The sequence below is a fragment of the Cetorhinus maximus genome, chromosome 5, assembly GCF_964194155.1.
Source record: "Cetorhinus maximus chromosome 5, sCetMax3.hap1.1, whole genome shotgun sequence".
NCBI classification, from domain to species: domain Eukaryota; kingdom Metazoa; phylum Chordata; class Chondrichthyes; order Lamniformes; family Cetorhinidae; genus Cetorhinus; species Cetorhinus maximus.
This window is the reverse complement of record NC_135883.1, coordinates 58,422,122-58,449,310: the sequence shown is the minus strand read 5'-3', so window position 1 is coordinate 58,449,310 and position 27,189 is coordinate 58,422,122. Positions and strand designations below refer to the sequence as shown.

The following is a 27,189-nucleotide window of genomic DNA, read 5'->3' as shown; positions in this document are numbered from 1 at the left end:
TAGAAGGAAGGCCATTGATGAAGCAGCTGAAGATGGTTGGACCTAGGACACAACCCTGAGGAACTCCTGCGGCGATGGCCTGGAACAGAGATGACTGATCGCCAACAATCACAACCATCTTCTTTTGCGCTAGGTATGACTTCAACTAGCGGAGAGTTTTTCTCCCGATTCCCACTGACTCCAGTTTTGCCAGGGCTCCTTGATATCACACTCGGTGAAATGCTGCCTTGATGTCAAGGGCAGTCACTTTCAACTCACTGCGGGAGTTCAGCTTTTTGTCCATGTTTGAACCAAGGCCGTAATGAGGTCAGGAGCTGAGTGGCCCAGGCAGAACCCAAACTGGGCATCAGTGAGCAGGTTATTGCTAAGTACCACTTGATAGCACTGTTGATGACCCCTTCCATTACTCTACTGATGATGGAGAGTAGACTGATGGGGCGGTAATTGCCCGGGTTGGATTTGTCCTGCTTTTTGTGTACAGGACATACCTGGGCAATTTTCCACATAGCCAGTTAGATGAAAGTGTTGTAGCTATACTGGAACAGCTTGGCTAGGGGCGCGGCGAGTCCTGGAGCACAAGTCTTCAGCACTATTTCTGGAATATTGTCCATAGCCTTTGCAGTATCCAGTGTCTTCAGCCATTTCTTGACATCATGTGGAATGAATTGAATTAGCTGAAGACTGGCACCTGTGATGCTGGGGGCCTCGGGAAGAGGCCGAGATGGGTCATCCACTCGGCATTTCTGGCTGAAGATTGTTGTGAATGCTTCAGCCTTATCATTAGCATTGCTGTGCTAGGCTCCTTCATCATTGAGGATGGGGATATTTGTGGAGCCTCCTCCGCCAGTGAGTTGGTTTAATTTTCTACCACCATTCACGACTGGATGTGGTAGAACTGCAGGGGTTAGATCTGATTGGGATTGCTGAGCTCTGTCTATCACTTGCTGCTTATGCTGTTTGGCATGCAAGTAGTCCTGTGTTATAGCTTCACCAGGTTGACGCCTCATTTTTAGGTATGCCTGGTGCTGCTCCTGGCATGCCCTCCTGCACTCTTTATTGAACCAGGATTGATCCCCTGGCTTGATGGTGATGGTAGAGTGGGGGATATGCCGGGCCATGAGGTTACAGATTGTGGTTGATTACAATTCTGCTGCTGCTGATGGTCCACTGCGCCTCATGGCTGCCCAGTCTTGAGTTGCTAGATCTGTTCAAAATCTATCCCATTTAGCACGGTGGTAGTGCCACACAACATGATGGAGGGTATCCTCAATGTGAAGGTGGGACTTATTCTCCACAATGACTGTGCGGTGGTCACTCCTACTGATACTGTCATGGACAGATGCATCTGCGTCAGGCAGGTTGGTGAGGATGAGGTCAAGTATGTTTTTCCCTCTTGTTGGTTCCCTCACCACTTGCTGCATACCCAGTCTAGCAGCTATGTCATTTAGGACTCGGCCAGCTCGGTCAGTAATGGTGCTACCGAGCCACTCTTGCTGATGGACATTGAAGTCGCCCACCCGGAGTACATTCTGCACCCTTGCCACTCTCAGTGCTTCCTCCAAGTGATGTTCAACATGGAGGAGCACTGATTCGTCAGCTGAGGGAGGGCAGTACGGGGTAATCAGCAGGAGGTTTCCTTGCCTATGTTTGACCTGATGCCATGAGACTTCATGGAGTCCAGAGTCAATGATGAGGACTCCCAGGGCAGCTCCCTCCTGACTGAATACCATTGTGCCACCACCTCTGCTGGGTCTGTCCTGCCGGTGGGACAAGACATACCTAGAAATGGTGATGGTGGAGTCTGGGACATTATCTGTAAGGTATGATTCCGTGAGGATGATTAGGCTGTTGCTTGACTAGTCTGTGAGACACCTCTCCCAATTTTGGCACCACCCCCCATAGCGGGGGCTTTGCAGGGTCGACAGGACTGCGATTGCTGTTGTTGTTTCCGGTGCCTAGGTCGATACCGGGTGATCTGTCCAGTTTCATTCCTTTTTTGTGACTTTGTAGTGGTTTGTTACAACTGAGTGGCTCGCTAGGCTACATCAGTGGGCATTTAAGCATCAACCACAGGAGTCAGGTGGCAAGGGCAACAGATTTCCTTCTCTAAAGGGGCATTAGTGAACCAATTGGGTTTTTTTTTTTACACAATAATTGACAATGTTTTCATAGTCATCATTAGACTTTTAATTCCAGATTTTTATTGAATTCAAATTCCACCATCTGACATGGCAGGATTTGAACCTGGGTCCCCAGAGCACTACCCTGGGTCTCTAGATTACCAGTCCAGCGACAATACCATTACGCCATCGCATCCCATCCACAAAAATTCACTCCCTCCAGCACTTACGCACAGTGGCAGCAGTGTGTATCATCTACAAGCTGCACTGCAGAAACTCACCAAGGATCCTTAGATAGCACCTTCCAAACCACAAGCATTACCATCTAAAAGGACAAGGGCAACAGACACATGGGAACACCATCATCTGGAAGTTCCCCTCCAAGTCACTCACCATCCTGACTTGCAAATATAATCGCTGTTCCTTCACTGTGTCTGGGTCAAAATCCTGGAACTCCCTCCTGAACAGCGTTGGCGGTGTACCTACACCACATGGTCTGCAGCAGTTCAAGAAGGCAGCTCACCACCACCTTTGCAAGGACAATTTGGAATGGGGAATAAATGCTGGCCTAGCCAGTGACGCCCAGATCCCATGAATGAATAAAAAAAAAGTCTTTATACTCTTTTTAGTACAACAGTTAAAGAAATGAACTAATAAACCAATTAACTAAAGAGCCATCCCTTAAAGGGGCATTGTAACAAAAACAAAACTTTAAAGGAAACTTAACAAATTAAGATAATGTTCCCTGGGCTGATGATGCACTCCAGCCTCTGCAGTGCCCACGGGCCAAGTCTTTCTTTAAATACTCTTTTGTAAAACAAATATAAAATGATTAACTAACTAAATGCCTCCTAAAGGGTACTGTAACAAAGGAAATTTAACAAATTAAATTGAAATGTTAGTTCCAGGGCTGAGGATGCACTCTAGCCCCTGCGACCCCCACCATGTGACCCCAGTCGCAATGTCTTTCTTTATATGTTCTTTGGAAAGAACATAAAATATTAAAAAAAGGACGGTAGCCAATGATGGGGCACTGCAGCAAAAATAAAATTTCAAAGGAAACTTGGCTAATTAAATTAAAATGTCATTCACAAGGCTGACAATGCACCCCAGCCCCCTCGGTGCCCACCGGTCACGGCGTCTTTCTTTATAAGTGCTCAAGATATTTAATCAATCAATTCTCCTCACCTATGAACAGTTAACCTTGATAGCACAATTAAACATGCTATTAACACATGAACAGAGGAACAGCTGGAGGCCATTCAGCCTTCAAGCCTGTACCATTTTTTTTTCATTTAGATTATGGCCGATCTGTGTCTATCAGAGATATTCAGGTTACGATAAGAAGGAAAAAGAGAGGCTTTTTGCAGGTACAAGGGAAGCAAATCAGTGGGAGTGCAGAAAATGCAGGGTGGAGCTTAAGAAAGCAATTAGGAGAGCAAAGAGGGGATATGAGAAAGCACTGGCTGGTAAAAGTAGGGAAAATCCCAAGATATTCTATAAATATATCAATGGGAAGAGGATAACCAGGGAAAGAGTAGGGGCCATAAGGGACCAAGGGGGCAATCTATGGGTAGAGCCAGAGGACATCGGTAGAGTGTTGAATGAGTACTTCACATCCATCTTCATCCAAGAGAATGAGCATGAAGGTATCAAACTCGGGGAGGGAGACTGCGAGGTTCTTAAGCAAATTGATACAGGGAGTGACAAGGTATTGGAGGTGTTGGCAGGTTTAAAAGTGAACAAATCTCCTGGTCCAGATGATTTGTGTCCCAGACTGCTGAGGGAGGCAAGGGAGGAGATCACAGGGACTCTGACCCAAATTTTTAATTCCTCTCTGGCCACGGTGGAGGTGCCAGAGGACTGGAGAACAGCTAATGTGGTCCCGCTATTTAAGAAGGGTTGTAGAGATAAGCCAGGGAACTACAGGCCAGTGAGTCTCACATCAATGGTTGGGAAACAATTGGAGAAAATTCTGAAGGAGAGAATCTATCTCCACTTGGAGAGGCAAGGTTTGATCAGGAATAGTCAGCATGGCTTTGTCAGAGGGAGGTTATGCCCAACAAATTTGATTGAATTTTTTGAGGAGGTGACCAGGTGTGTAGATGAGGGTGGTGCAGCTGATGTAGTTCACATGGATTTCAGCAAAGCCTTTGACAAGGTCCCACATGGGAGACTTATAAAGAAGGCAAATGCACATGGGATACAGGGTAATTTGATAAGGTGGATTCAAAATTGGCTTAGTTGTAGGAGACAGGGGGTGATGACAGAAGGCTGCTTTAGTGACTGGAAGCCAGTGTCCAGTGGTGTACCACAGGGATCTGTGCTGGGTCCCCTATTATTCGTCATTTATATAAACGACATAGATGACTACGTGGGGGGTAGGATTAGTAAGTTTGCGGATGACACAAAGATTGGCCGGGTGGTTAACAGTGAGGTTGGGCTGCAGGAAGATATAGACGGGATGGTCAAATGGGCAGATAAGTGGCAGATGGAATCTAACCCTGAAAAGTGTGAGGTGATACACTTTGGAAGGAGTCATTTGACAAGGAAGTATTCAATGAACAACATGACACTAGGAAGTTCTGAGGAACAAAGGGACTTTGGCGTGTGTGTCCATAGATCTCTGAAGGTGGAGGGGCATGTTAGTGGGGTGGTGAAAAAGGCATATGGGACACTTGCTTTTATCAACTGAGGCATAGATTACAAAAGTAGGGAGGTCATGTTGGAGTTGTGTAGAACCTTGGTGAGGCCACAGCTGGAGTATTGTGTGCAGTTCTGGTCGCCACATTATAGGAAGGATGTGATTGCACTGGAGTGGGTGCAGAGGAGGTTCACCAGGATGTTGCCTGGGATGAAACATTTAAGTTTTGAAGAGAGGTTGGATAGACTTGGGTTGTTTTCGTTGGAGCAGAGAAGACTGAGGGGCGACCTGATCGAGGTGTACAAGATTATGAGGGGCATGGACAGGGTGGATAGGGAGCAGCTGTTCCCCTTAGTTGAAGGGTCAGTCACGAGGGGACATAAGTTCAAAGTGAGGGGCAGAAGGTTTAGGGCGGGTGTGAGGAAAAACATTTTTACCCAGAGGGCAGTGACGGTCTGGAATGCGCTGCCTGGTGGGAGGGTGTTGGAGGCGGGTTGCCTCACATCATTTAAAAAGTACCTGGATGAGCACTTGGCACGTCATAACATTCAAGGCTATGAGCCAAGTGCTGGTAAATGGGATTAGGTAGGTAGGTCAGGTGTTTCTCACGTGTCGGTGCAGACTTGATGGGCCGAAGGGCCTCTTCAGCAATGTGCGATTCTGTGATTGTGAGATTCTGTAAACTCTTTTTAACCACCTTTGTTCCATAGTATCAAAATCCTTGCCTACAAAAAATCTATCAATCAGATCTGAAATTTTGAATTGCCTTAACCTCAAAATCCTTTTAGGGGAGAGTTTAACTGATTTCTTTGTGTTGGGAAGTTCTTTTTGACATCTTCCCTGAAAGGCCTAGCTTTAATTTTCAGGTTATGTCCCCTTGCTCTGGACTCCCTGACAGAAGAAATAGTTTTTCTCCATCTATCCTGTTAAATCCTTTAATCATCTTAAACACCCCACTTAGATCACCCCATAATCTTCTATACCCATGGGAATTCAAGCCTAGTCTATGTAGCCTGTCTGCATAATTTAACCCTTTTCGCCACATTACCATTCTGGTGAATGTGCACTGCATCCATTTCAAGGACAATATATCTTTGCTGCCATATGGTACAGAGAACTGTACATAATACTTAATATAGAATCTAACTAATACTTTATACAACTCTAAACTGATGTCTTCTCCTTTATATTCAAGTCTCTTGAGATAAAGGCCAACATTCCATTAGCCCTTTAAAATGTTTTTCTACCCATCAACTAGCTCTTAGTGATTTCTGTATATGTACTCTTAAGCCTTTCTGCTCCTCCACAGTTCCTAAATTCCCACCATTTATAAAGTACTCTGATATGCTTTCCTTAGGTCTAATCAATCAAAGTTCCTTTGCAACTTTCTACTCTCATCTACACCATTTACTGTGTCACCTAACTTGGTGTCCTCAGTAAACTACAATATACAGCTCTGTACTCTTTCATCTAAGTCATTTATAAATACAATAAATAGCCAAGATTCCAGTACAGATTCCTGGGGGACCCCACTGGTCACATTCTGCCAATTGGAATACACACCCATTATCCCTACTTGCTGCCTCCTACTTCCTAATTAATTCCCTACTCATGTCCAATTTCATGTGTTCTCATTTTTGTTAACAGTCTTTTGTGTAGAACCTTATCAAATGTCTTCTGGGAGACCATGTAAACAAAATATCCCTATGTATTATGTTAATGATTGCCTCAAAAATATCCAAGCAATACCCAAGGTTTCTAATATCTCATACTGTGACTCATCTGTAATGCTGTGTCATTATTCTTACATAACTGCTGTTTGTTTATTAAAATAATTCAGACATACAATACATTTAATGTGCTGTGACAAACTCGGAATCAAGAAATGTGCAATTAAGTGATTGTTGACTACAATAATCAGTTAATTATTTTCTTTACTTAAAATAAAGTTAAAATACATAAGTGAAAACTGTAGCCTCCTCATACTGTGAAAGGGATATGCAATTATTGGAGAATGTCCAGAGAAATGCAATATTGATCAATACATGATTCCATGTGTAGGGAGGTTGAGTTATGACAAAAGGTTACAAACCTCAAATTCCACAGACAGAAGAGGAAGAAATCATCACAGTGAATAACATATTAAGTGACCAGGTTAAGGATAATAGGGACAGAAGTCAATTGTAAAAAAGTCAAAAATATATTTAAATCAGATACGTGAAGGAATTCATTCATATTGAGGCCAAGTCTGCGCTGTTTGCAAGAATAATCTGACAAAATAATTCTACAAGTTCATCTGCAGGCCAACTACTTTGCAACTGTCCAATTCATTTTCCACAACTTTGTGTAGCACAGGCATGAATATGGAAGTGTGTTCCTCACCTTTTGGTGGAGCTGCTTTTGCTGGAGTACTTCTTGACAAGCGATCGGCTATCAAGGCTGCGGTAGTCATAGCCATAGTGTTTGTGTTTTTTTTGGTAAAATGGCAGTATTTTTGTTGCCATGGTGACCAACTGTCTTTAGCCAAACCTACAGGTAAAAAATCATAAATTATTTCAATTAGTATACTGAAAATGCTGAGTTGCTTTAAGGTACAAACAATTTCAAAAGCAGAACATTTTTAATGTAAGTTAGAGGAACTGGATGCTTCCCTTTAAAATGGGTAATTTTTGTGTCATTTAATTTCTGTTGATATTGTTATTGAAACAAAACAATGAATTGAGTTAGTCAATGCTTTAAACTCAAAGGCACAACCACATCTGTCTGTCTGTACACAGGATGAAAGATGGGTATCACAGCTAGTATGCTCCCATCTCCATAATAAACAACATCTCTGTAAATAATCTCCAAGATACTACATACTCCAAAGATGTCAGTGGTGATGTGTTGAATGAAATTTAACGCAACAGGAGAAAGAAACAGCAAAATCACAAGAAGAAACTGAACCAACAAAGGATCGGTCTCAAAAAAGAGAGAAAGTGAAAGGAACATGACAGTAAATAGTAACATGTTTCAGTGTGTTCTTATGACAGAGTCACAGAATTATTACAGTACAGAAGGAGGCCCTTCAGCCCGTTGTGTCTACAGTGGCTCTCTGAGCATTTTAACTTAGTGCCAATCTCCTGCCTTTTCCCTGTAACCCAGCACATTGTTTCTATGTAAATACTCATCCAATATCCTTTGAATGCCTCAATTGAACCTGCCTTCACCACACTTCCAGGCAGTGCATTCTAAACCCTAACTACTCGCTGTGTGAATAAGTTTTTTCTCACCTCACATTTGCTTCTTTTGCAAAACACTTTAAAACTGTGCCCTCTGATTCTCAATCCATTTACAAACGGGAACAGTTTCTCCCTGCCTACTCTGTCCAGACCCCTCATGATTTTGAAAACTTCTATCAATTCTCCTCTTAGCCTTCTCCTCTCCAAGGAAAACAGTCCCAACTTCTCCAATCTATCCTCATAACTGAAGTGTCTCATCCTTGGAACCATTCATGTAAACCTCTTCTGCACTCTCTCCAATGTGTTCACATCCTTCCTATGGTGTGGTGCCCAGAACTGTACACAATACTCCAGCTGAGGTCTAACCAGTGTCTTATATAAGTTCATCGTAACTTCCCTACTTGTGTACTCTATGCCCCTATTACTGAAGCCTAGAATACTATATGTTTTAGAAACAGCTCTCTCTACCTGTCCTGCCACCCTTAATAACTTATGTACATAAACACCCAGGTCTCTGCACCTGCACAGCATTTAGAATAGTATCCTTTGTTTTATGCTGTCTCTCCATGTTCTTTGTACCAAAGTGTATCACCCCACACTTCTCTGCATTGAACTTCATCTGCCACCTATCTGACCAATGTGTCAATGTCCTTTTGAAGTTCTACACTGTCCTCCTCACAGTTTACAATTCTCCCAAGTTTTGTGTTGTCCACAAACTTTGAAATTGTCCCCTGATATATGCAGGATAAATTATAAAAGTTTAAGGAAATGCAAGAAAAGAAACCTGACACATGAAAAATCTGCTGAGGCTTCTTGAGTATTTCATGTTTGATGCCTATCCCTTTATCATGCTCTGCTGGTGAACAGAGTAGCTACCTTATAACTGTCAAATTATTTTTAATTATATTTTATTTTGTGAAATTCTTTCGAATGGAATTACAACAGTAGCAACTTTAGCAACAAAAAATCTGTTCCTTCTATCATTTGCTGACTCAGAGTTAATAACTCTCTCCTCTATATATTGTTCTACTTGAGAGTTTGACACTACAAAGACATGGGTAACAAATGTCTGCTTTCTGCACTGTTGCAAACCTTCATTGTCAACGGTGATAGTATTTTATGGTTTTATACAATCATTACTTTGCTGAAGGATATGGCTGTTATCTTTTCGTTTGTTGGAATCTAAGAGACTCCCAACAGTCCTTTCTCTAGTTTACTTGGAGCTACTCTGCTGCATATTATACTGAAACCCTGTAATTATTTTACTGGCCTAAGTCACTGACATTTGGTTTTGTTTGATGAAATGTAACAACTTCAGAACTAAAAGTCACTCCAAATGTCTGGCCCTAATATTTAATATAAATGTTATCTGAACTGTTATCTCTACAATTGTTTGTCAGACACAAGGCAGCTTCTGCTGAAATAAAAGCAAAAAACTGCAGATACTGGAAATCCAAAACAAAAACAAAAATACCTGGGAAAACTCAGCAGGTCTGACAGCATCTGCGGAGAGGAACACAGTTAACGTTTTCAGTCCGTATGACTCAACAGAATTAAGGAAAAATAGAAAAGAGGTGAAATATAAGCTGGTTTAATGGGGGGGTGGGACAGGTAGAGCTGGATAGAGGGCCAGTGATAGGTGGAGATAACCAAAAGATGTCATAGACAAAAGCACAAAGAGGTGTTGAAGCTGGTGATATTATCTAAGGAATGTGATAATAAAGGTACAGATAGCCCTAGTGGGGGTGGGGTGGGGGGAAGGGATCAAAATAGGCTAAAAGGCAAAGATAAAACAATGGATGGAAATACATTTAAAAATAATGGAGACACCATACGCAGACTGGGTGACCGCTTTGCGGAACACCTTCGGTCTGTCCGCAAGCATGACCCAGACCTCCCTGTCACTTGCCATTTCAACACTCCACCCTGCTCTCATGCCCACATGTCCGTCCTTGGCCTGCTGCAATGTTCCAGTGAAGCTCAACGCAAACTGGAGGAACAGCACCTCATCTTCCGACTAGGCACTTTACAGCCTTCTGGACTGAATATTGTGATCAACAATTTTAGATCATGAACTCTCTCCTCCATCCCCATCCCCTTTCCGATCCCCCCTTTTTTCCTATAATTATATGGATTTTTCTTTTCCCACCTATTTTCATTATTTTTAAATGTATTTCCATCCATTGTTTTATCTTTGCCTTTTAGCCTATTTCGATCCCTTCCCCCCACCCCACCCCCACTAGCGCTATCTGTACCTTTAATATCACATTCCTTAGATAATATCACCACCTTCAACACCTCTTTGTCTTTTTGTCTATGACATCTTTTGGTCATCTCCACCTATCACTGGCCCTCTATCCAGCTCTACCTGTTCCACCCACCCCTTAAACCAGCTTATATTTCACCTCTTTTCTATTTTTCCGTAGTTCTGTTGAAGAGTCATACGGACTCAAAACGTTAACTGTGTTCCTCTCTGCAGATGCTGTCAGACCTGCTGAGTTTTTCCAGGTATTTTTGTTTTAGCTTCTGCTGAAGTGGAGTATAATGGCTGACAGTCGGTAAGTACGGATTTAAAAGAAAATTTCAATTATAACAAAACAATGGCAGCAAATTCTTAGTACTCTAAAAGGAAGTTTTTAGCTGCCTTATTTTGTGATTTTAATTGAAAATTGTTAATCGTATCATGATTTAAATCAACACTATATAAATGCATGTTTGCAAATATACATAGAAACATATAGCTAAATCTTGCCACTTTTACTGGCCTGTGAAATATATTCAGGCCAGCAACAAGAATTATGCTTATTCAAACCAAGAAAAATGTATTTAATGAGGGTTAAAGATAATTATTTAATGGGGGGGAGAAAGTGACTAAAATGTAAATGATTCAAACAGCAACAGGATAAATCTGTAGGTATTTTGTGTTATCAGTCCAAGATCATTAGCTCCAAAACCAATTCACAGCCAGTGATTTACCCTGCCTAGCTGGAGTTATGTTCTGGTGGCCAAGTAAGGGCTTTATTACTGGCCCAGAAATATTGATGCTTTAATAGTATGAAGGGGCATTTTCTTTCTCAAAACATTTCTCTACAATGCTGCTAAGTTTATGAAGTACCTAGGGAATACAGTGCATTGCTGATCTCTTTTGAGACCTGGCTTAGCACTACTGTAGGACCAAACACCATGAGGTGTCAAGTCCAAGAACAGTTGGGCAGCCTCCCCATGCTATGTCTCATAACAACTTCACTGCAATGCAGAAGTGTCAGCATAACTGGACTGTAAGAGGCTCAGAGGCATCAGCTTTGGTGTTTATATATTATCTACAAAAGCCTCACACCAGCACACGAACAACTCAGATGCCACACTTCAAAATATCAAATGCGCACACAAAGAGAAGGACCAAAATTTCCCATTGGTTTTTCCAGCCTTGAAAATCTGATCTCTCCCTAAGGGCAGCAGTTAGGGATTGACAAACACCTCCCAAACTTCAGAGAGATCCTCAGTAATCACCTTCAGATCTTTCTCATTGAGATAACTTCCTCAGAAGAAAAAGCTGAGCAGCGACTTTAAGGTGACAGACCAGATTCAGTCCAGCTCCATTTTAACTGCTGAACATCAGAACTGTGCTTCACATCTCAGGCAACATGAGAATAATGCCATGGGTTACCACAGTTAGCTACTTGGCCCAGTAAATCCTCCCTGCAACACAACAGTCTTCAGCTGCCTTTTTCAGTATTGTTACAAGATCAGCTTTCGATAATGAGAACAGTATTTACAATCTACCCATCTGTAAAGAATTGTGCAAATCAATCTATCATTAATTACTCTAAATACAATAGCATTTATAATGGTTGATTTGGTTAACTTTATTTCGTTTTTTTCTCCTTTTCCTGTAAGCTTTTGCCCCATCCTTCCTCTCTAGCACTGACCTCTTTTCACCAAAACCCTTAAGGGGACACTGAGTTGCCTCTGTGTCTCACACAAACATATCAAACAAAAATGTCCTTTTTAGACAGCACATCTAATATTACCCAAATTATACAAACCAAGAAGGAAACGTATCAAAGTAAATAGTTATGCCGTTTCCTGTATTGATTAATCACTCCAGTCTCTGCAATGCCCACTGACCACAAAGGGCATCAAGTGTACAGACACTGTCTCCTCAATGGGTCACATGTCCTTCAGTTTCTCACCTCAGCAGCTAATCCTCACATGTGAAGCCTAGACAGTGAGCATCACAGTCTAATCACAGGGGTGGGGAATTAATACCCCAACCTCAGCGGATGTTCACTGGATTCCAGCAATGGTTAGTGTTTGCTGACAGAGAACATTGGCCAATTTGCCTTGTTCATAGTGGGTAACCGTAACACTCTTCCAGCGCACTGGCTGAGATCAGCTAACTCAGCATAGAACAAGGCACTTTGTACATGCTGCTCAGTTCTGATGAAAGGTCACTGATCTGAAACTGTCTCTCCACAGTTGCTGCCTGACCTGCTGAGTATGTTTCCAGCATTTTGTGTTTCTGGCTCTACTCACTGCCTGGACCAGTATGCAATACTGTACACTGCTCCACTGCCGACAACCCAGGGGGTGGATGCAGCTTTCACTTTAGTAACAATGCGTTTTTTAAAATAAATTCCATTTCAATACAATGATCATCAGTCTCATTCTTGAGCATTAGTGGAGAATTCAGTGACACGTTAATTGCAATGTGAACTCCAGCTGCTTGGCTGCTTCAATCGCTGACACTGGTTCAGAGACACCAGATTTAGACCACCCGTCTGAGAAAGCCAACCAAAGAATACACCAAAAGCAAAATACTGAGAAATGGAGGAAATCCAGGATTAAAGTCAAAAAAGGCTGGAAAAAAAGTCAGCAGGGACCTGCGCCTGTTTCCAGTCAGTGACCCTGGGAAAAAAATTGAAATGAGCAGTTTTTAAACAAGAGCAGAGCCAGGTTAAAGGAGTGAGTGAGGCAGGATAAGAAGAGAATAGGTTGGAGGGTATAGCCAAGTATTATACGCGGCTGGAGAGATTGAGCACACAAAGTTAATGGCTGTAAATCGAAAAGTATTCCTCGGGATTAACACCTGCACTTTTTAAATCTGATATGCAAATGCTGTCAACTATTGTCCACATAAAAGTGCCAAAATGTACCAGAAGTGACAGCCAACCAGCTGGTGTGAAGTGTGTGTCTGTCACTAATACATTGCTGGGGCCAGAGCAGAATTCACCCCTGAACCATTTTTAATCAGCAAACATACAGTCCGACCCATTGTAACCGGGTCGTCAAACTAAATCCCAACAAAAAGAACTTCTTCAAAAAGCAAACTTCATTTCCGAAACGAAGAGTCAGTGGCTGCACAGTGACAAAGCGAGAAATGACGAGGGATCTACAACATCGTGTTTCTCAAATACCCCTTGTTAAAAACACTCCTTTGATAATTAACGAACAAAATCACCTTCCAGCCGACATCTCTTTGATGCCTCCACCTCCCCCCAAAAAAAGACCATCATATCAAAATTGGGTCAGTGGTAACATTAACATGATGCTAACATTAACCATCATTTACCCACCCAGCCAAAATGAGTGACCACCCCCTATCCACTCTATCTTGTTTAGGTAATTAACCCAACACAATATTCACTTGTTGGCTAGAGTAGGACCCTCCACCCATTGCTGGTATTGGATGGTGTGCATTTCAACTGCTCCATCCTTAATGGGCACAGATCAAGGGATGGGGTGTCTGGAGAATTATTATTAGCGAACACCAACAGCTACTAGGAATTCGGAGGAGCCTTGTAAGCGCCACTTGACTAAACCCCCGGAGGGTTACATATTGCCAATGTCAAAGTCAAGTATGATGAATAAAAAGAAAGACGCCATTGCATTTGACAAAAACTTGTACATAAAATTTGTTCCAGAATAATCCAGGCAGTGAAATTAAACAGGTAACCGGGCATCACTTGAAATAGAAGCAAAAAGTGAACAGTAAATGGAGGGTCCCCATTCGAGCTCAGCCCACAAGAGGTATCGGTAGTAAGAAACGGGTTGTTTTAGCCTGTAAAACGAGATTTATTTTCTGACACACAAAAAAAATGTTGGAAAGTCAGGGGCATACACTTGGCGTTATCTGCTTTCTCACTGCCGGTGCTAACGCGAAATTAAAGGGAAAATACTCACCGAAATGTAGGGAGACTCGAAAGGTGAAGGCGGAGAAGATCAGCCTTTCCCAGCCCTGAAGGTCTGTCTGATGAAAAAAAAACTAACAGAAGACTCTGGATGAAGGAATGCTCAGACACCCAACGCCCCTTTTATGGCCAGACACACCGTTATATATAGAATCGCCCGTGCTACACGGTTACAATATCTGATTCGTACTTAATGTTAAGGTGCAATATATATATATATATTTAAAAGACACCAGCTTTCGCCTACAGCTTAATATTCATGCACTTTAACTTGGCTCTTCCAACTGTGCTTTAACTGTAAGTTGATCCTTCCCCAATCAGTGATTAAGGGTTGTACACGTCTTCCAGTTACTTGTTAAGAGCTTGTAATGTTTAGTGATCTGATTATTTGTATTGGCCCCGTGTGAGAAAGTCTCTGTAATGATCTTTGACATGTCCAGAAGCTGCCCTGGGTTTTATGTAACCATTCAAGGGCTTCACCGAACACCCGCACACCCTTTAACTAACTACCTATCTTATCTATATGTCAGACTGGGGTTACTTCACCACTTAAAACTTGGGCATAATATGTTCTTTTCTTTATATTACTTAAAACACAAGGGTGGAGGAAGGTTTTTTTTTGTTGCTCCGCCTGCCCGTTCAAAGTCCGCTTTAGGATGCTGAAGAAAGTTTAAGTTGAAAAAAAACTGCTGACTGGACTGATGTTAAATAAAGTAACTGGTAAGGAACGGGCCTGATCGTCTTACACAGGCTATCCGATTTCAGAAGGAACCCGAACACGACGTCGTGGGGGGTGGGCAGGGAGCAGGGTCGCACTTTAAGGTCTTAAAGTCTCCTCGAGCAGAGAGGCGGGTCAGCTTCACCTGAGGCTGGGAGCACAGCTAGCGACCCCTGTTGTTCCAGATAGTGAGCTGCAGCTCGCCTTCCACCCCTCCAAAATCTTCAACACTGCCTTGCTTCTCTGGCAGCCTCATTTGAAGTCTTACAGATTCACCAATATTCTGATAGTTTTGCACACACAGACCTTTATGATCATATAATGTAGTATATCACATGAATTTCCATAACTATAATAGGTTGCTGCTTTTAAATAAATGTCAAATAGACTTTATAAGTCTTTAGATTTTTTCCCGCCTTGTGGAATTATACTCAGTGGAACACATGCCAGACTGGCACTCAAATTTAAGACCTACTTGTTGCCCACAGCTCAGTACCACACCGTGTGGTTCGGTTACCTATTGAGAAATCACTGGATCAAATGATTGCTGTCTAAAAGTCATCATTTCTAGATGGTATGGATCTAATTTATAATGAGTATCTAATAATGGCAACAGGGCCATTTCAAACACCTAACTCTGCGCAGACTCTGGAGCTGTAAAGATAATACCTATAGGATGGGGAGCTGTCTAACTGCAGCTAGACTTCACATATTGACAACAGGTTAGTAGGAATATGGAAGGAGACAGGAGGAGAGCTGTTGTAGGGTGTTGGTTACAGTTCAGTGGGTCTGAAGAAGTCCTTATAGTCATATGTAGGTTAACTGCAAGTCTTAACTGACTCTTAGAGCTATTTACAAATATAGCGTAAAGGGTACAAGCTACATTTCCATGCTTGTTTGGTATGCATGGTTCACTCCAACAGTCAACTGACCAGGGTGCGGGTCATGTGCTCTCTTACATCACTGTGTGGGCGGTAGGAGAACTAATATAGGGGCTTTTTAAGTCCAATATATTATTTCTCCTTCTGTCATTTTCCACTTATATGGCTCCATTGGTAGCACTTTTGCCTCTAGGTCAGAACGTTATGGGGGTCCAGCCCAATTCTTGCATACTGCTTACTCTAGTGCAGTACTGAAGAAGTGCTGCACAGTTGCAGGTGCTGTCTTTCAGATGGGGCATTAAGTGGTGGCCCCATCTTTTCTCTTGAGCAGATATAAAAGATCCCTTGGCAATTTTTTCCAAGAAAAGCAGTGGTTTATCCTTAACCAACATCATTTAATTAGATTGTCTGCTCATTATCTCATTGCTGTTATGTGGAAAATTGTGTACACAGTGTATTTCCTACTTTATAACAAAAGTACTTGTTGGTTGTTGTTAAGTTCTTGGGAAGAAACAGTAAGAAACATTCAGAATCAGAACTGCAAGTGCTTATATACACGGATTCTTATATTCTCCTTCTAGACTACCTCTGCTGGTATGGTAGCCTTAAGTGGACAAAATGCACAATGCAATTTTCAATACACTACAGCAGTGAAGTGCTTTGGGACACCTTGAGGTCATGAAAGATACTGTGTAGATGCAAGTCTTTCTGTACTACCCTACATAATTGAAGTTAATGTAGGGTTGAATGACAGGAGGAGAAATAATATAGGGAACTTGGAAGCCACACATATGAGAATTGGGTCAAACATCACATAGAAGATTGAAGTAATGCTTTCTGCTGTACTCCCAGTATTTAGTGGAGAGGTGTTTACCAAATGAATTGAGAAGATGGATGAGTGGCTGACAATTTGGTGCAAGAACAACAATGCCAGCTTCATAAATAACTTGCAGGTCTTTGGCAATAAAAAATGACTGATTCAAGAGAGACAAGCTACATTTAAACCAAATTGGCACAAAGGGGCTTATGAAGGATATTAAGACAGCAATAGAAACCTTGAACTAGACAAGTGGGGAGGGGCAGGGACAGGGAGGATACAGGATCCCAAATGAAACAGATCATAGGGTAAAAGGCAGTCAACAGCTGGGTATGGGCAGTCACCCAAGAAGGCACACATGAGCCAGGAATTAGGGAGGGGCAGACCGAGAAAATGCAAGAGTGAAATCTATAATGTTAGGAGCTTTTGATATAAGTTTCCAGAGCTGGAGGCTGTAGAGAACCACAATGTGATGGTAATATTAGAACCATGGCTAAAATGAATATTTCATTCAGACTGTATAGAAAAGACAGTGCAAACAAAAAAAGACAGTATATACTGCAAATAACTGAAAAGAAAAAGAAGATTTTCTGTGATTAGAATTAGAAAGCTACAAAATGAACAACTCTGCTTAGAAATTTCTAGTGCAAAGAACTCCAACCTAAGCCTAGGGATATTTTGCTGAGTTTCATGTCAGCATAAGAAAGTCAGTTTGCTCTGTGAAGTGATAGGAGAGGTCTATGAGAACTAACATTTATTTTTGTGGGAGATTTTAATCAACCAAGATAAATTAGAAAGACTTGAGTGGGTTAGAATTAGAGTTGGTACATATAGTGCAGGAGTGTTTCTTGACCTAGTCTATCAAGGATGCCATAAGAGGTAATTCTCATAAAAATAAAAAGTTGACCTTGCATTCATTAATGGCCCAGAGTAAGTACAAGAAGTCATATCATCTCTGGGGTACAGTGACTAAAAAATGATAAAGTTTAACATGTTCTGGAAGTCAGAAATACCTAAAACTGTGAGCCTTTAAAAGGGATAAATACAATGAAATAATGGAACAGCTTCAGCAAATATACAAGGAGATTGTTCAACAGCTCCTCAGTAGAAGACATCTTTAAGGGCATAATGCTGAGCATTCAGTTAAACTACATTCTTAAAACAAGGCTAAACAAATGAGACTTAAATCAATTAACAAACAAATGAATAGTGAGATAAAGAGGAAATATAGACTGTACAAATCCAGCAGAGAGAATGGTAAGAGGGCTTAGTGGGATGAATACAAGAAAATGCAGAAGGACACTAAAAGGTATAATGAAGCGTACCTTCACTGCTGAAGGTATAGGCACTAAGACCACAAGGAGTGGACAAGTCACATTGAAATATTTTGTAATGTAATTTTACAAATTTTATGAATTAAGTATAATTTTGGGAAAAAAGTGGTTACAGATATCCTAGTTAAATAAACAAACAAGGAGTGGGGGCTTGTATATAAAGCAGAGGTCCTACCAGACTGATAGGATTGAAAAGTATAGGTTTGTGGTATGCAGCAAGTTTGAAGTAAATGGCTATGACATTCATTCATGTAATGTTGCTTCTAGTGGTACCATGCAAATGTTCCTGCAGAGTTAAAGCAAATGAGTGGCCGCTGGTCACATTTTGCATAACTTATGTGGCACATTCCCTGCATGCACTGTCATGAAAATATAATAATTATCATAATATTTTTCTGGTTTATTGTAAAGTAGGTTTATGGGGGTAAGTAGTTGGGTCTGTCTATGTGTGATTTAATTACATGTGGAGTCAAGTAGACTGCAGGTTTTGACTCATCAAAGGAAGCTAGGTGCTTGATATGCTAATGAGTAAACATGGATGCTAGTTTAGCATGTAAGGTGTGAAGAGAATTTGCATTTTTAGATAGTTGAAGGGAGATTTCAATTTCAAAGGGATTTTAGTCTGTGTACAACCAGCCAGATAAGCAAGGCTAAGGAATGTGTTTATTTTTCCCAAGGGTTACTGACAACATGTAGTGGCAACATGAAAGTTTTTAATGTTATGAGGGAGATACAGTTTCAAAGGTTTATGAAACAATTGAATTTACATATTAAGAAGGGAGAAACATATATAAAGGAGAATGAGGCTATGTGTCAGGGAAAGGCATTGTGAGATCTAACAGAATTATGTGAAATAATCTTAATGAACCTTCCAGTATTTGTGCATAAGTCTACTGTCCACCAAAACTGAAGTTGGAGAAAGCCATTTGGAATTCCACTGTCCAGGGTATTGTGTTAATTTGCTGGATCTGTTTAAAATCTAAAATCTATTTTTGGACCATTGCCTTAAAGAGTGTGTAACTGGGAGTTAGGTTAATTAGGAGTTTAATTAGGAGTCAGGTTAATTTAGGAGTTATTATAGTAGTAATTTGTGGTCCAATGTATGTGCTTGAAATCTTTTGTTAATAAATATTTTAAGTCAGTTTTTTAAAAAATCTCTAAAAGTCTTGATGGAGCTATTACTTCTGAATTCAGTGCACGCATCTCGAAATAAATACAACTTGCAAAACCATTGTGATACGATCAAGCTTCCCTCATGGATTTGGTCCACCTGGCACACATCATATACCGCGTTTAACAAATTGGGGGCTCTTTGCGGGATATTTGAAATTCCTTGATTGGTTTGGAGTTGGTGAACTTTAAGGTTACAAGTATGAGTAAAATATTGAATTCAGGAGTTGGTGAAAGGGATTTTTTAAAGTGTTGAGAATGCAACAATGGCTGTATCCATGGTTAAAACTTTTTCGGAAGTAGAAGATATAACTCTGATTGGGTTACAAAATATATCTAAGGGTAAGTTAACAGAGCTGATGGATAAGTTGCAGTTGAGGTTACCTGTAGGACAAGCAAAGCAGACATAGTTGAAGTAATAGCACAGCATTTGGAGTTGGAAGTGATACCTGACACTAATGAGTCACAGCTGGAGGTAGTGAGACATCAGTTACAAATGAAGAAGCTTGAATTTAAACAAGCAATGGAAATGAAAAACTTGTACTAGAAGCAGCAGAAAAAGACAGAGTATTTCAAAGAGAAATGGAAATGCGAAAACTTGATCTCCAGAGGGAAAAGTTAGCAATGGAGGAGAGGGAGAAGGAAAGAGACTGACTGTACCAACTTAAAAGGCTGGGCTTTTACAAAAAAAGACCTCAGGTGCTGAGGAAGGTTCTGATAATGAAAAACCTTCAACCTAAAACCCAGTGGGAGATGTTTAAATTTATGCAAGCTCTTTCAAAGTTTGAAGAAAGGGATGTAGAAGAATTCTTTATTTTATTTGAGAAGATAGCTAAACAGATGAAATGGCCACAAGAAAACTGGACATTGCTTTTCCAATCTAGGTTAGTGGGTAGAGCTCATGAGGTTTATGCTTCACTGTCAGAAGAAGTGTCGGTGGATTATGATGTGGTAAAAAAGGCTATTTTGAGTGCATATGAGATATACATATGGCAGAAATTTAGGAATATAAGGAAACAGCCTGGGCAAACTTATATTGAGTTTGAGAGAGTAAAACAAAATAATTTTGACCAGTAGATATGGGCATTAAAGATAGAGACAACATATGCAGCTCTTAGAGAAGTAACTCTTTTGGAATAATTTAAAAGATTCAATTCCTTCGGTGGTGAGAACTCATGAGGAGGAACAGAAGGTTAAAATGGTAAGACAAGCAGCAGAGATAGCTGATGATTATGAGTTACTTCATAGATCTAACCTTTTTTGTCACATTTTTAAATCAGAGAAGGATAGAAAGTGGAAAGGTGGAAAGACAGTACATTGTCAGGGAAGAGAAGGAGTAGGTGGAAATTCCCAGGAAGTTTTGTTTGAGACTAAAAAGGAAGGTGCTGAGGGTAGAAGTGACACTCAAAAATTGAGGTGTTTTCATTGTAATAAAGTTGGACACACAAGTCAATGTGTTGGAAATTACAGTGAAAACCTGTTGCAATAATTGGGATGCAGAAAAGTTATGGAAGTAAAAGTACTGTTGGTTCTGAGGTTCAGGCACAGGAAAAACCACTGGTTTGTGTACAGGTAAAACAGGAAGAATCAGTGATAGGTAAAGAAGTGGGAATATGTTCACAATTTAACCAAGGGAGTTCTGAAGAGCAGGTTTCAGAAATGTTTAAAGATTTTGTATATGAACGGAAAGTCCTTCCATGTGTACAGGGTGGAGCAAGTAAAGATTTTAACATTATAAGAGACACAGGGGCTAGTCAATCCTTAATGTTGTGGGATTGTCATATTTGTTGTTCAGAGGGAGCATTTCAGGAACAGGTGGTGGTAAGTGAGGTTCATGGAAATGCTAACACATTTCCATTTAGGGGAGGTGATGACACTGTGGTATTGTCACTGGACTAGTGATCCAGAGACCCAGGCTAATGTTCTGGGGACCTGGGTTAGAATCCTGCCATGGCAAATGGTGGAATTTGAATCCAATAAAAATCTGGAATTAAAAGTCTAATGATGACCATGAAACCATTGTTGATTGTTGTAAAAAACCATCTGGTTCACTAATGTCCTTTAGGGAAGAAAGTCTGCTGTCCTCACCTGGCTGGCCTACATGTGATTCCAGACCCACAGCAATGTGGTTGACTCTTGATTGCCCTCTGAACTAGGACAACTAGAGGTGGGTAATAAATACTGGCCTGGCCAGCGACGCTCACATCCCATGAATGAATTTTAATAAAGATAAATTTAAAGAGTAAGTGGAAAACAGGTGAGGTTATTGTTGGAGGAGTGGAAAAATTGCCCATTGCAGAGGTTCAATTTATTTTAGGTAATGATATAGCTGGATCAGAGATGTGGATGATGCCTATGGTAGTTGAGCAGCCTGTAGAGGTGCTTTCAACAGAATTGCTGCAGAAAGAGTATCCTGGATTGTTTCCAGATTGTGTGATAATGAGATTACAAGCTCACCAGTTGAAACAGGAAGAAGAGGAAGTTAAAAGGCAAGGAAAGGTGTTGAAGTTCAATTAGCTGATACAATCTTTGATAAGATTGTTCAGGAAGAAAGAATGGAAGAGAATGCAGCTGAAGTGTTCAGTTCGAGGTAGTTGGTAAAGCTACAACAAAAAGATCCATGAATACAGTTGTTATATCAGACAGCTTACTCAGAAACAGAGGCAGAATGTATTCCAGAGTGTTGTTACCTTAAGGGTAATGTGTTAATGAGAAGGTGGTGACCATATTATGTTTCTGCAGATGAAAAATGGATGGAAGTGCATCAGATTGTTATACCATCTGGGTATAGGAATGAGAACATGAGAATAGCTCATGATATTCCAGTAGGGGGACATTTAAGAATTAGAAAGACACAGGCAAAAATACAAAAACATTTTTATTGGCCTGGATTGCATAGAGATGCAATCAAATTCTGTAGAACATGTCATGTATGACAGTTGATAGGAAAGCCATAAGCAGTGATTAAGCTGGCACCTTTAATTCCAATTCAAGAATTTGAAGAACTTTTTACTAGGGTCATGATTGATTGTATATGACCCCTCCCTAAGACTAAAAGTGGAAATCAGTACTTGCTGACAATAATGGATGTGTCTACAAGGTTTCCTGAAGCGATACCTTTGAGAAATATTACAGCAAAGAGAATTGTGGAAGAGTTGACGAAATGTTTCACAAGATATAGTTTACCAAAACAAATACAATCAGATCAGCGTTCAAATTTCATGTCACAGCTGTTTAAGGAAGTAATGAACAGTTTGGGGATAAAACAGTTTAAGTCAACAGCTTACCATCCTGAATCACAAGGGGCTTTAGAAAGATGGCATCAAACTTTAAAAACCACAATGAGGTCGTATAGTCAGGACTATCCAAAGGATTGGGATGGAGAATTCCATTCTTGTTATTTGCTATTAGGGATGCTCCTAATGCATCTATTGGATTTAATCCTATTGAATTAGTCTACGGTCGTGAGGTAAGGGGACCACTAGTTGATTCATGAGAAATTAATGGGTCAAAATTCAGAAACTACTCTCCTGGATTATGTATCAAACTTCAGAGAAATATTGAACACAGTATGTGAGTTAGCTAGGGAACATTTACAGATAGCCCAGCAAATGATGAAAGTAAAGGTGGAGAGGAGAGCCACACAGCTTGAAGTTTTGTTGCTGGGTAAAAAGAGTTAGTTTTGTTATTGGGTGACTCATTAAAGGCAAGGTTTAGTGGGCCTTACAGGATTGAAAAGAAACTGAGTGAAGTCACTTACTTAATAAATAGTCCAGATAGAAGAAAGAAGCAGAAGGTATGTCATGTACATATATGCTTAAAAAGTACTTTGACAGGGAAGAGAACCAAAAGGAGGTATTAATGGTGGTAGATAATAAGAAAGAGGCAGAAATGGAGGATTCTGAAATTGATTTTCCTCTAATCAAATTGAATAATGAGAGGGTACTTAAAAATTTAAATGTAATATTAAGTTATCTTCCAGACAAGTGTCAAAGTGATTTGGAGAAGCTATTGCAGCCACACAAAGCTTTTTGTGGGAATAAGCTGGGGAGGACAAATTTAGCTACACATGATGTGGGTGTGGGAGATTCATCTTCAATAAGACAACATCCGTATAGATTAAGTCCAGCAAAGTTATCACAAGTACAGAGAGATATTGAATTCATGCTTCAAATGACATCATTGAGTCTTGTTGCAATAACTGGAGTTTGCCTATTCTGATGGTACCGAAACCAGATGGAACACAAAGACTATCGAAAGGTGAATGCAATTACAAAAGTGGATTCATATCCTATACCATGGTTGGAAGATTGCATTGAGAAAGTGGGGCAATCAACATTTATCACAAAGATTGACTTGCTGAGAGGATATGGACAAGTACTATTATTGGAGAGAACAAAGGAGACATTGGCTTTTGTGACACCAGATGGACTACATCAATTTAAAGTCATGCCATTTGGTATGAAAAAATACCAGCAACATTTTAAAGACTGACAAACAAACTAATTGCAGAACTGAGCAATTGTGCTGTTTATATTGACAACTTGATTGTTTTCACTCAAATGTGGGAGGAGCATTTACAACATCTGGAAGAGTTATTTAATTGACTACAAAAAGTTAATTTGGTGATGAACTTGGCTAAGAGTGAATTTGCATAAGTGTAAGTTACATATCTAGGCCATACCATTGGACATGGTAAGGTAGCTCTGAGAGATGTGAAAGTCAAAGCTATCGTGCATTTCCCCATGCCTACAACAAAATGAGAAGTTTTGAGATTTCTGGGAATGAGTGGGTTTTACCGGAAATTTGTACCAAATTTTAGCAATGTGGTTGCTCCATTGACTGAACTATTAAAAAAGAGCAAGAAGTTTCAATGGACAGAGGGGTGTCAGAAGGCATTTGACAGTTTAAGAACTGTATTGACTACGACATCAGTTTTGGCAGTACCCAATTGTGCCAAGCAATTTAAGTTGGCCGTTGATGTGAGTGATGTAGGCATTGGGGCTGTACTGTTGCAAGTAGCTGAAACTGGAATTGAGATACAGATAGGGTATTTTTCACGAAAGTTAAATGTACAACAGAGAAAATATTCAATGATTGAAAAGGAGACTCTGGGTCTGGTGTTAGCTTTCCAGCATTTCAAGGTTTATTTGCAAACAATTTGTCAGAAACAATTGTTTATACAGTCCACAATCCTTTAAAATTCTTGGACAAATTTTGAGACTGAAGTGCAAAGCTGTTCGGATGGAGTTTATTACTGCAACCATTTAATTTACAGACTATACATGTGGCAGGATGAGAAAATCTAATGGCAGATGCATTGTCGAGAGTTTAAAGCTCAAAGTGAAATTAGACATTTAAAACCTGGACACTGGACTGAAGTGACTTCTGTTGATACCAAGGATTTATGTGTATATATAGTTATGCTAATGCATGTATCTAGTAATGTAATAGTTAAGTATAGTAGGTTGTGTAAGATGGGTTAAGAAAATGAAGCCGTCTTTTTAAATTTTAATGGTTCATTTTCTCTTAAGGAGGGATGTGTCATGAAAGTATAATAATTTTCATAATATTTTTCTGATTTATTATAAAGTAGGTTTATGGGGGTAAGTAGTTGGGTCTGTCAGTGTGTGATTTAATTACATTTGAAGTCAAGTAGACTGCAAGCTTTGACTCATCAAATGAAGCTAGGTGCTTGATATGCTAATGAGTAAACACGGATGCTGGTGTGAAGGGATTCTGCATTTTTAAATAGATGAACGGACATTTGGATTTCAAAGGGATTTTAGTTTGTGTACAACCAGCCAGATAAGCAAGGCTAAGGAATGTGTTTATTTTTCCCAAGGGTTACTGACCATATGTAGTGACAACATGAAAGTTTTTATGTATTGAGGGAGATACAGTTTCAAAGACTTACAAAATAATAGAATTTACACATTAAGAAGAGAGAAACATATATAAAGGAGAATGAGGCTATGTGTAAGGGGAAGGCATTGTGTGATCTAACAGAAGTATATGAAATAGTCTTAATGAACCTTCCAATATTTGTGCATAAGTCTGTTGTCTACTGAAACTGAAGCTGGAGAAAACCATTTGGAATTTCACTGTCCAGAGTATTGTGTTAATTTTCTGGATCTGTTTAAAATCTAAAATCTATTTTTTGACCATTGCCTTATAGTGTAACTGAGAGTCAGGTTAATAAGGAATTTTAGGAGTTATTATAGTAGTAATTTGTAGTCCTATGCATGTGCTGAAACCTTTTCTTTTGTGAATAAATACTCTAATTTCATTTTTAAAAATATCTCTAAAAGTCTTGGTGAACTTATTACTTCTGAATTCAGAGCACACATCTCAAAATAAATACAAATTGCAAAACCGTTGTGATAGCGTGATCAAGTTTCCTTGCTGCGTAATAACAGCACACAAAGAGGTTAAGGCCATGATGTTACAAATGTCAATGGGTTGATGTAATGCACAAATGTGCAGGGAGGGCCATCCTAATTTATTCCTGAAACAACAAGCATTAGGAACCAAAATGGGTCCTGTTCTGGGGCTATTTAAAGGACCACCAAAAAGTTGCAGCCGAGGTTCTTTTGACTTACTTGTGCTCAGTCAAAATTGGTGAAAACACTGAGCTGAGTTGCTGAAGGTGTGTGAAGGTCCCTGCTGACCACAGAAAGGCTGAGAGAATTACATAACCTTGCACAAGTATGGGGGCAGTAGTTGTAGTGCCACTTGCTCTGCAACATGAGCAGGACAGGCAGAGGGGTCCTTCTCAGTGTGCACATTCATCAGTGTATACCTATAGTCTACCTAACCTGAGTGTCCTGCAATAGAACTGGTCTGCGACCTTGTCTTCCAGAGTGCTTGCACATGAAGTGACCTATCGCCCTATACTAGCTGCAGCCCATTCTTAGTATCTGAGCTGGTGGCTGCAAGCGTTAGATCAAGTGACACAGAACCTTCTTCGGAACTCTCTTCACCCTCTTGCCCTTCCACACTAGGCTGCAGAGGCTGAGCAGCTGGCAGTTCTTGGCGATCTGAAAACGTAAAAGCATAAGGTAGGGGTGAAAGGTTGGGCGAGAGGGTGTTGGTGGGGAGGAAAGCATAGGGTCCACGGTCACTTCATTGGCAGTTTCCATTTCATGGCACATTTCATGATGCGGGTGAGGAGTTAATGGAGAAGGTGTATAAGGCAGCAGGGATGACTCCGGCATTGCCAGGTGTCACCAGCTCCGGTCCACTGGTACCCATCTCAGGACCGTCTGTGCAAGGGCACTGAGGGGATGGATCCTTGGTAGTCCTTCACCCATCATCTGCCTCTCCAGCCTATTGTGACTGACCACCTCCTGCAAGAGAGCAGGAAGAATGTCAGTGTTTGTGTCAATGTGTTTGGGTTATGTGCCTGCCGTAGCTGGAGAGCTTGGGGACACAGTTTAAAATTAAAGGGTCTCCCATTTTAGACAGATAGATTCTTGACTAACAAGGCAGTCAAAGGTTATCAGGGTCGGCGGAATGTGGAGTTGTGGCCTCAATCAGATTAGCCATGATTTTATTGAATGGTGGAGCAGGATTAAGGGGCCGAATGGTCTACTCATGTGTGGAAGCGGTGAGATGTTTGTGTGAGGCTGGCATGATTGGAAGATGTGTGTGTGTGTTGTGTGTGTGTTTGTGTTGTGTGTGTGTGTGTGGTGTGTGTGTGTGTTGTAGTCTAAGGATGTAAGGGGTGAGTCCTGAGTGTCAGGGAGTGCAGCGGACTGAGTAATGGGGATGTGGTGCAGTGAACAGTGTGAGGGGGTGGTGGGTGAAAGATGTAATGTGCAGATACATTCACTCACCTTTAACACTTGAGTGAGGTCATTAAACCTTTGACAGTGCTACTGCCAGGTTCATGGTGCTGCACTTGGGCATTCAGTGCCTGGACACCAGCTCCCATTCGCAGGGTTATTCTGCCTCCTACCAGATAAAATGTACTCGACAGAGAGACTCCAAGGTGGCGTCACACAATCTGCGAGCCCTCTCCATCACTTGCTGTGCCATGCCTTGTCCCTCAGTGGCAAAACTGATTACCCAGCAGCCTGCTGTGTATTGCT

The 27,189-nt window shown here is 40.8% G+C and overlaps 1 protein-coding gene and 1 long non-coding RNA gene across 3 annotated transcripts in view; one reads left to right on the top strand and one right to left on the bottom strand.

The window, feature by feature from the left end:
* The window catches only part of myom2b (myomesin 2b), a 175,737-nt gene extending 161,477 nt beyond the window's left edge, over nucleotides 1-14,260 (bottom strand). For both annotated transcript variants that reach the window (XM_078541894.1, XM_078541896.1), the window contains exons 1-2: nucleotides 14,169-14,260; nucleotides 7,147-7,293 (exon numbers count right to left, since the gene is read on the bottom strand). In XM_078541894.1, the coding sequence (XP_078398020.1) occupies nucleotides 7,147-7,268 (122 nt within the window). In that variant the 5' untranslated portion in view covers nucleotides 7,269-7,293; nucleotides 14,169-14,260. The remainder of the gene's footprint in view (nucleotides 1-7,146; nucleotides 7,294-14,168) is intronic.
* Nucleotides 1-27,189, top strand: part of LOC144680666 (uncharacterized) — a 475,346-nt gene that overhangs the window by 168,426 nt on the left and 279,731 nt on the right. The window lies entirely within an intron of this gene.